The 10,741-nt window shown below is 36.1% G+C and overlaps 1 protein-coding gene across 2 annotated transcripts in view; it reads left to right on the top strand.

Annotated features, from left to right (window-relative positions):
- The first annotated feature begins 3,917 nt into the window (after window positions 1–3,917).
- LOC107750544 (ras-related protein R-Ras2) overlaps window positions 3,918–10,741 on the top strand; it is a 42,059-nt gene continuing 35,235 nt past the window's right edge. Inside the window, exons 1-2 of one of the 2 annotated variants that reach the window (XM_016565980.1) lie at window positions 3,918–4,115; window positions 4,233–4,365. In XM_016565980.1, the coding sequence (XP_016421466.1) occupies window positions 4,264–4,365 (102 nt within the window). In that variant the 5' untranslated portion in view covers window positions 3,918–4,115; window positions 4,233–4,263. Of the gene's footprint in view, window positions 4,366–10,741 lie in introns of both variants that reach the window. The other variant, XM_016565979.1, reaches the window with a different exon arrangement.

The following is a 10,741-nucleotide window of genomic DNA, read 5'->3' as shown; positions in this document are numbered from 1 at the left end:
GAACGTTCAGAAGAACAGCATTTATATATAATAGAAATCTTTTTTCATACTGTCACTTTTGATCAGTTTATGCGTCCTTGCTGAATAAAAGTATTACTTTAACACACACAAAAAAAAAAAAATCTTACTGACCCCAGACTTTTGAACGGTAGTGCATTTAGTCACTGCATTGTACCTGGTCACCAGTCATTGTCTGTTAAAGTGCAGTGGAAGCAGTTCTTGATGTAAATGATACATTAGATTTAAGTAGCTTCCAGTTTCATGTAGGGTGTTGGAGATGGATGTGAAAAGTGCTGATGTGACTTTATGCAAGTCCTGCATTTAATTCCATTAGGCTTTTATAACGAGGAACATTACTTACATAAAAATTACGTTAATGGAGTTTTATGAGTTTCTCAAACTTACTGTTATAAATGTTCCACATATAATCAAATGATAGCTAGGGAAAATTAGGTAATAAAAGTTCTAAGCAAACACTATCAATTGGAGGGGATCAGCTTTTCATAAAGTTTTTCACATAATATGTAATGAAGGCCCCGCTTAAAATATTGTGCAACAACTGAAGACATTACCGTTATATTCTATTCTGTTATTCAAAACTCATAGGCTAATTAAAGCACTCGAGACTCTCCATCTAGCAGTGACACAAAGCTGTAGCTTGATTGATTTCTTTGACATGTCTACACGTTAGCTTTTTTCCAAGAAAGCAATTTCAGAATGAGACTTTGATCTATATTGTAACTTCTCAGCTCCTTAAGTTCTCATGAGACACACATTTGAACATGTTCAATACGTTTACAATATTTGATTGTAAAACAGAAGAATAAACCTCTATGCTGCATGGGGATTTCACAATATTGAAATTGATCAGTATTCTGGCAAATCTTAAAAGCCGTAGAATTGTTTTAATGTTTTATAGTATTATTGCCCTTTGAAAATGCTGCAGTGATTGCTTAGCCTCATTTTGTAATTAGTGACTAAATGAGTGGTGAATCACAAAATGACTAACTGAAGCTATAGCTACAGTTTCTGTTTTGATATTACAAACACAGTAGGTGACTATTAATCATACATGTATAGTAATAACAGAATTGTTCCGCGTTGTGAGTCATGGTGTCAAGAGTTTCGACTTTTGCATTGAGGTTTTTGTTCCTTGAATTTATAGTACTTGTGTCATTTTGTATTCATTTTCATCTTGCATGATATTTTATTAACTCTAAAAGCAATATCACACTCCGTACTGATAAATGGTCATAACACACTCTTAGTTGTATGATACAGCTAATGTACACTATGTTCAACAGTTTGGGGTCAGTAAGATTTATTTATTGAAAGAAATTAATTATTTTACTGTGAAAGAATGCATTAAATTGATCAAAGGAGACAGTAAAGACATTTAAGATTTCTATTTGAAAATAAATGCTGTTCCTCTGAGCTCTTTATGCATCAAAGAATCCTGAAAAAAGTTGTGGTTTTCACAAAATTGTTAAGCAGCTCAACTGTTGATATAATAATAAAAATGTTTCTTGGTCATAAAATCCGCATATTAGAATGATTTCTGATCATGTGACACTGAAGACTTGAGGAATGCTGCTGAAAATTCACAGGAATAAACTGCATTTTCAAATATATTCAAACAGAAAACTGGAAAAGTAATAATAATCAGATGTTTTATGCAACATGTACACTCGTTATCTTTTTGGTTTCCAGGACTGTGGGAGGTGGAAAGAACTCCTGTTGTTGCTTTCCTCCCGGCGACTGCAGTGGGACCATGTGAATCTTGGAGTTCTGGATTACCAGTTAATTCAAATTCCTCAAATTCCTCTGGGGCGAGTGAAGGAGTCAAAGGGAACTGATTAATTCTGCTACTCAAAATAAAATCTTTCTGACAGTTTGTGTACAAGATACTGCTAAAAAAGAGTATGCAAACCATTGCGTGTGAAAATAAAGAGTATGCAAACCACAGTATCCTTTAACAATGACATTTCAGGAGTTCAGTGGTATAGAATTTACAGGATTTACATTTCACAGCTGATGCTTCCTCGTGTTGTAAAAATTCTTGCTCTGTTGTTTCACAGGCCCTCTTTGTGAAGACCTCCAGAGGTCATACTACCGAGTCATGACATGTAGAGGACTGTTGGGGTTTTATTAGGATGGGTCATTGTGTTATGATAGACTAAGGCCCAATCCCAATTCTACCCCTTAGCCCTTCCCCTTTCTCTCTCTCTACATATATATATATGTAGAGAGAGAGAGAGAGAGATGTAAATTGATTTTTTTGCATATGGTGTTCTAAATGACAGTTTTCCTAAAATTATATCCTATTCTCCTATTCCTAAAATAAGAAATGTCCTAATATATCGTCTTGCTTACAGTATCGCAATATATCACAACATATCGTATTGCAACCCCTGTATCGTGATACGTATCGTATCGCCAAATTCTTGCCGATACACAGCCCTAGCTTTTACCAGCTCTAAAACACTTGCTTGGTACACTGCTCTTTTTCTTACTCGTGACAGCTTAAAGGGAATGCCTGATTATTTCAGGGACTTTGTCACAAGTTCACTGTTTTTGTGTTTCTACTTTTGCTATATTTTCACACTCAAAACAATGATTTGGTACTACTTTCCTCTTTTGTTCAAAGAAATAAGTCTCCTGACAATTCTCTCCCAAGTGATTCCATTGTTGACAGTGTTAAGTCTGAGAATGATTCAGTGGGCTATATGTAACATGTTTAATTGTCAAGAAATGACTCCTCTTTAATGGTTTTGGTTTAACACACCCACCTGTTGATCAAAAATGGCCTTTGACTTGCACCAGAATTTCTTTTTTATTTAGTTTTATTTTGTAACTCATTTGTGTACTCATTTCTGCCACACAACATTTTATCACTGTGATAAAAAAAAAAAAAAAAAATCTTATTTTCCTGAATAATTTTAATTATTATTTGTTGGAACATTGTATCTCCAAAGAACACTAATATGTCTTCTAAGTAAAAAGTAATAGCTGAATTTGTTAAGCTTCAGAGGGTGTATTCATTTATGCTGAGTACTGTATGTATAAGGACAGTTTAGAGCAGTGGTTCTCAACCTTTTTAATTCCAAGACCCCCCCATTGTCCAAAACAATATCTGAAGACCCCCTATGTATATAGGTTAAGATATTTATTTTACTTTGGATGTAATGACAGTGCTGCTTGTTTTCAAACTTCTTTTTTCCTACAGAAACTATATGATTGATTTTTTTACATTTTATTTAAATAATAATATTTTTAATGAACTGCAATGCATGGTTACAAGATTTTTAAGTTTGTTTCATAATTACAAAAAATTTTATATTTATTATAGAAATGTCCATGACTATTTATTATTTTACTAATTTCCATAACTTTTCATGGTCTACAAAAAAAATCACACTTTTAAAATCCCTGCATATCCAGGTTTTCTAAGCTTGTGGGAACCCTGATTCTTAAATAAAAATGGCAGTTGTTGGGGTAAATGCTTTTTTCTTTTGTGGTTTTAACTTATTTTAAAACAGATTTTGTAGTATTTTTAAATAACCTTTTGAAGCCATGCGTCTTGCAGACCCTTGGACTTGTGCTGAGCCCCCTAGTGGGCTCCAGTGCTCTGGTTGAGAACCACTGATTGAGACGATTCAAATGTACATTTAGCAAACCAGCCTAAGATGGTTTGCTGGTCGTAACTGGTCTCCCAGCCTTGGCTCGTTTTAGAGGGGTTTTTTGGTATTTTTCAGACTGACATTCAACAGTGAGTGACCATAAGATAGCCCAGGACCACCATAGACACTGAATGGGACAATATGGGTTTGTCAGTGGCAGACTTCAACGTTTACTTCGCAATTCCGGATATTTAGTAACAGATCAATGATACATTCGTATGATGAGTTTCAAACCAAGACATACCGGCGGGAATAGCAGTCTGCGCCCCCTAGCGCCTGCTGCGTGTACTGGCTGGATTGATTAGCCCTATCTTCCCCTCATCTTTCAGGCAGCACAGGCAGTCAGTGCCTGGTAGCGATTTAGGCGAGTGCGTATGGACTTGAGGCAGCAGTGAACGCATTTCCCACAGACTGTGGTCGTACTTTTCTCCTCTCGTACGGATTACCACTGAGTTCACATATCGCCTAAACACCGTATCGTATTTTATCCGCTGCATTTCTCCATCTGAAGGCCTGTCACAGAGTAAAGTGTCTCGGTGTGCGTGTGTTTAGACAGCGGAGCGAGAGCAGCAGTGTGTCCCCGATGGCTGGCTGGAAGGACGGCTCAGTGCAGGAGAAATATCGCCTGGTGGTCGTTGGAGGTGGAGGCGTCGGAAAATCAGCATTAACCATCCAGTTTATCCAGGTAAGCGGATAGATGTCGGAATCTTTTCGTTGCTTTTCGGCCCTTTAAAAAGATGTGAGGGTGTTTAGTAGATATGGGTGGATCTTGCTCACAGAAATGGGGACCCCATAAGCGGAAAAGGGGGTTCAGGAATCCGAGCGAGGCCTGCGTCACTTTAACTCCCCGCCTTTATTTAAGAAAAGTACTGCTTAAACGTAAAAACAGACATATAAGGAGAAATGTAGGAGTTAATGCATGTAGTAAGAGTTAAAACTCTGTAGCAAAAGTGCTGTATATAGTTCATAGGCATGAGAAACACTTTCGTAAACTGTTGCATATTAGACTGAGTTAAACCAAATGAATAACCATAGCAGGCGATTGAAATACTTGAGCTGTTTGTTTGGAGTTTCAAAGGCTATGTAGTGACTAGGAATATATTTAAAGACTGCATAACAAAGTTATACAACAGTATGTAAAACAATATTGACAAGTTTTCCCCTCCTTTTCTTTTGGATAGTTGACTAGTCCCTTAGAAATGTTTCTGCCAGGATACCATAGTTGCTGTAGTTAGTGTTTCTTCTGCCAAATCGGTGCTAATGAAAATGACATTTCTAGTGTAAGAAGTTGTTTTCAGAATCATTATGTAATTTTAGTTGTTGAGGTGGTTAATGCCAGTTTATTATAGTAAAAACTGCAGTAACAGGTTCAGTTATTGTTACACTCATTCTTGAGACATGGGACAAAACTTGTATTGCAACTTTACCTGCTTAGTTATCAAAATGGCAACATATACACATCACTATTAACCATAAAGGGTAAATAGAATGTTCATAACACAAATGTATAATTTCGCTTTATTTTATCTATGACATTACATTATTCTCAGACAGTTAATTACATTAATCAGTACCTCATGTACTGATAGAAATCTATTAAACTTTAAGAAAGTAAACGTATAAATATGTATATATTTGAAATATTACTGCTATGTCTTAGTAGAAGGAACAGGTTGTGTTTTTAGTATTTAAAAAAATTAATTATGCTTATATTTTCTTTGTTCAATTATTATATATTAACTCCATTGTTAAAATAATAAATAAATTGATTAGGATTTTTAGATGTTTTCCCAAAGTTTAAGTAGGCTAAGTCATGTTAGTAATTAGCAACATAAGAAAAACAAAATGGCTTCTGCATTTCATGTGATATGCGAAACATGATTGTTGTGTGAATATCATAAGCGGTCAACAACATTGTAAGGTTTTCTGTCTGGCTGTGGTGACAGTTCAATAGTTGGAGCCGAAAAACGGTTTGAAGCAATCCTGTTGTCTCAGTTCATTCATTCATTGAAGTGAATGCTAAATTTGTGAATGTGATTTTTGTATTTGACACTGTTGTAATGTTACACAAGAAAAAAAAAACATGCATTCTATAAGAAAATTGAAGAAGTATAAATGTAAAAATAATTCTGTGTTGCATTAAAGGAGACATATTATGCTCCTTTTTACAATATGTAATATAAGTCTCTGGTGACCCCAGAATTTGTCTGTGAAGTTTCAGCTTAGAATACTCCACAGATCATTTATTATATCATTTTGAAAATGCCTATTTTGAGTGGAAGTAGAAACAGGCTGTTTTTCGGGCCTGTCTCTTTAAATGCAAATGAGCTGCTGCTCTCCGCCCCTTTTTCCAGAATAGAGCTGTGCCATTACAGCTCGGACCTGCTAAAAACATCTGTTTTGGTTCTGATTGTCATGTTTATCGCGCAGAAATCATGCGTTTTAAACTATATGAGTTTAAACTTCTGACATACAGTTTTCTGAGAGCACACATCCGAAGCACACGGACAGAAAGCGGCTGTCACAGCATGTGAGTACTAACTGAGTTCTCATTCACACACAAGTTTACGTTAAAAACACATACGAGTTACAAAAAACAGTCGGTTATGTCTGTGAAGGTAAATAGCTGGGGAAAAAAATTGCATGTTTATTTTATTTCTGTGTGGCAGCAGCAATATACATTAAATAAATCAATAAATCCACTGCTCTGTTGTCTCCTCTGAGGCTGGGACTGTAAATAGAGTTCTGTGCTCGTCTGTACAGCTTTGCTCAAACTTTCGCCATGGCATTAGAAAAGGCAACAGCAAAACATGCTGAGATATATTTAGAAATTGCATTTCTGTAAGTGTTTTCAGTAGGGTGTGTGGTTGGGCCTGTGAAATTATAGAAATGCTCGAAATAAGCTTTCATCATATCTAACTCAAAATAAGCGTTGCAATTTAAATGTTTCAGTTGTGTTCTCCATCCATAAAATAAAATATAATAAAATAATAAAAAAACATTCCATTAAAAAATTTTAAATTAAAATTCAATTCATTGAAGTAACCCTGATAAAAAATGTCTGAGATCATGTAATTAAAAGTACACATTCAGAATGGAGTGATTTTTGTTGTACTAAATACTGTAATCAGTAAGTGGAATTGTAACCACAATCATTGAATGTCTAATGATTTCTGTCTATTGTAGAGTCTTATGTTCCTATGCAGCATATGATTTAAAAGCCTCTCTGAGATGAGGCAGAGCTCTGTTGGTTTCGTGACTTATCCCTCAGGGATCATGCGTTTGAATTAGGGCTGCACGATAAATCGCATGCGATATTTAATGCGCATCTTGTCAGTAAAGCCAGTTCTGTAATCAGCAGTAAATCTCCATCACGTGCGTGCTTTCACATGGAGCACCATTTACTACACAGAGCCAAGCTGTCAAGCTGCGCAAAACATACGCAAAATATGATCGTGGTTTTGTGCATCTTGTCAGTGAACAACGGCTCTGTGTAGTAAATGCTGACAGTCTGTGAGTCAGAACAGCCGGCATTGTCATTGTAGTCTACTCTCCCAGGAAACAGTCCTCCATAAAATGCACAGCTTGTGCTGGTTTGAACTGTTCTTGAACAGTGTTGAAAAAACAACTTAACCACGGATTTCTAGTCGTGTCCTCTTTTGGAAGGCCAAACAAAGTATTTTCGCTTTCGCAATGAAACACACAGCGTCTTCACAACATGGCGACGGCGGTGGCAGCAACAATAAAGTTATGCCTTCTTTCTTTGCGTGAACATTTGGGCGGTGTTATGCCAATCTTCCCACATCGTGACATAGATATGTGGGGGCGTGTTAGAACGAGGCGTTTTAGGAGGGCGTGGACCAGTCTTAACTTTTATAAAGAATATCTCTTTGGGTTTGAGACTTTAGTCTTTGCAACTTTAGGGATCTTATCTATTCATGTTACCAAATTTTGTTTTAGCATGTCTAATTATTTGAAAGCATAAAAACAAGTTTCATTTATTCTTACAATAGCCTTATGATTTTTTGCTCAGAAATTCTGTGTTGTGTATTTAAATTTTTTTAAGGCATAAACATTCATAAGTAATGAAAATTAAACTAATTTTATTTTTTGGAAAGTAAAGGTCATTTAATATTACAATTAAAACATTGAAGAAATATTGTATGATTATTCCTTAAAAATAAGGTTTTAATAATTTTAGTAGTAGTAGTAGTAGCAGCCTGTTACGTACATTGTACTGAACAATAGTAATATATTTCTGCCAATGCCCTCAAGTTAAACCGAACTTTTATTTTGACGGGTTGCCGTGAATACCTTTACATTTCTGTGTGTATATGATATGAGGATAGTTTTACTCAAATAAAATGGTCAAATGCTCATGAAGTGACTCTCAGAGAAGTTCTGGAGATGTTGTTCATGTATTTATGTCCTCATTTAGTGAGACGGCAGACGCTAAAATCACCGCAAGCGTCACGCGCGCTTCAGTACAAGTGGTAAAAAAAACCCCGCACGTCTGCACCATTCATTGACACCCGGAAAGGCAACTTTAAATTACTTCTGTTGTGATCTGGCGCTATAGAGAAAATATAATTAAATAAAATAATATTTAATTATTTTAAATATTATTTTAAAATAATATTTAATTATTTTAAAATGGGGTGAATAATGGCAGGGGAAACACATTATGTCACCACTATTTTTTTCAGTTTTGTAGTCAGTTTTGTTCCAGTACTCACAAGACAAGAAAACAATAAATCATTTTATTTTAGGTGACCTATGTGCCTGTGATGCCCCAAAATGGTGTCTAGGTAGACAACTGACTAGAGTTTTGAGACACAGTCTAAATCTGTCTCTCATAAAGTTGTCTCATCTCTCATAGTTTGTCCCAATGAACTTTTAGCAAGGCAGCTACATTACAGCAGATTACAGGGTACCAGTGTGTTAAATAACTTGGCGCGACTGGCAACACGTCGATGAACTATTTTGGGCGTAATTCAAGAAAATGTAGTTACATGCCTGAGGAAGCTGATTTGTTTTTGTGATGAACATTTAATAGGAAATCAGAATTTCTTATCTTTTTGGTATACGTTCAACTATTTTATCTTGGCGAAGAAACCCAATGATAAATGTTAGGGTGAGTGTGCAACAAGCTTGTCAGTAGCTAATTAATTTATAGTGTGAACTTAGATATTAAAAGTATATTTGTTGGATTTAAAAGCAGCGACATACAATTGATGTTTCCACTGAATCAGTCTGATCTGCTTAAAGCAGCAGATCAATATCAGAACAGGTGTTTTCTTTTTAATTGCTTTCTTTATCATAGTAGTGTTGTATCTTCGTTTCAATCATGTCAGATTGCTGTTTTTTTTTGTGTGTGTCACAGTCTCCTCCCCATAAACCAGTTTGATCATAGACTTGCTGAAATATTGCTTTCTTTGTCCATATTTTTGCAAGCATTAGCAAGAGAGGAATTCAAGTGGATTAATATGCTCGATCACCTTATACCCTTGTGATTTTTACTAATGCTTAACTGCTGCTGGCAGTGCCACATTTGAGCTTAATAATCAACATTTGTTGACATCAATTCATCATGATCTGTTACTGAATCTGAAGCTGAATAAAGCTATCTGAAGCTGAATAAAACACCTTCAGATAGTAATGAAAATCAGACTACATTTATACATTAACCTAACACACTTCAGCATGCGGTGAAAGTTTTTAAGTGTGTATGCTATCTGAAACGGGGTTTAGTAGGATGATAGTGTTGATTTCCACTGGTACTAAATGTGTAAAAACGAGAGTAGTCCAAAGAAAACCATGGAAGACCAGTTCCTGTTGGAGTGTTTCTAGAAGTCTTTGCCAGTGAGAAAGCGCAGCCCAGCTGTTTCTGACTCCAGGCTTTCCCATTCAGATGTGTGTTACTCCGGGAGGTTTCATGTTGGGTTAATGACCATGGAGAAGCCAGAATCCGGCCTCTGAAAGAGGAAGTCCCTCCACTCCTGCACGGTCTCTATGGACCTCCTGGATGTGCATGGGAAAGTATACGCAGCCTCCTAACTCCCACCGCTTTGCGACAGAATGTTAGGTGCATGCGTGACATTCTTCGTTAGTTACGTTGTCAGAAAACATAATTGATTGCTGTCAAAATTTGGTTGAAGATACTGCAGTGATGCATTACTTTGCTTGATTGCTACACCCAGTGCCACAAGGATGACTTCACTACAAAAGCCGACTGGTTGATCTCAAACTAGCGTCATGACATGGGCCATGATCAGCGCCAGTCAGGCATGTGACTCAGACCGAAATGGATTAGTTGACGTCATTGTGATGCAACCCAAGCTGTGAAGTATAAGTATGGCATTTCATGGAGTTTTGTGCAAATATTATGTAGTAGCAGATTTCCTTTTTTGCTTTAAAATGAATGTTAATAATACAAAATAATTTTTGACTATTTTAACTTTGTGCCATAGATATTAATTAAATTAATTATAATTTCATTATTAATAATAATATTAAATAATACATCTACTGGTATAGTTTTAGTTTTTTATTTTTAACTTTTAAAAAGGTGGAGTTGGTGTAGTTTGTGCTGTGATTTAAAGCTGCAAGAAAATCATTGTTTTTGCCTTTGGTTTTCCTAGATTGTTAGTTGTCAGCCGAGCTTCTTGTGAGTAACGTCTGTTCCTCATTAGCAAAAGTGTGAAAGTGAAAACATCGCAGGCCTCACTGACCTTTTTATCGCTTCAGACGGTCTCAGAGTACACTAAGCGTAGCATGGCGCTGTTGAAGGCACGATCACATGTTAGCTAATATTAGCTCTTATCGCTGGCTCTCATTTCTGGGAGAACGGACTCCCTGCAGCGCTGTTTCCTTACGACTGCAGCATGGTCAGACCTTGGTGTTTTAGCTTCAAACAAGACCTATATTGTGCTGAGGGAAAGCAGAAACAGCAGTATTCTGACAATCTTAAAGGATCATGGAAGACAGTTTGTATTGCTAATATGTCACTGTCAAACGGGGAGCTATAATAAATAGTTTAAAATTACGAGTGCATTTTTTTT

This window comes from Sinocyclocheilus rhinocerous, unplaced genomic scaffold, assembly GCF_001515625.1.
Source record: "Sinocyclocheilus rhinocerous isolate Xijiao unplaced genomic scaffold, SAMN03320098_v1.1 scaffold19, whole genome shotgun sequence".
Classification (NCBI taxonomy): Eukaryota; Metazoa; Chordata; class Actinopteri; order Cypriniformes; family Cyprinidae; genus Sinocyclocheilus; species Sinocyclocheilus rhinocerous.
This window is presented reverse-complemented; position numbering and strand designations above follow the sequence as displayed.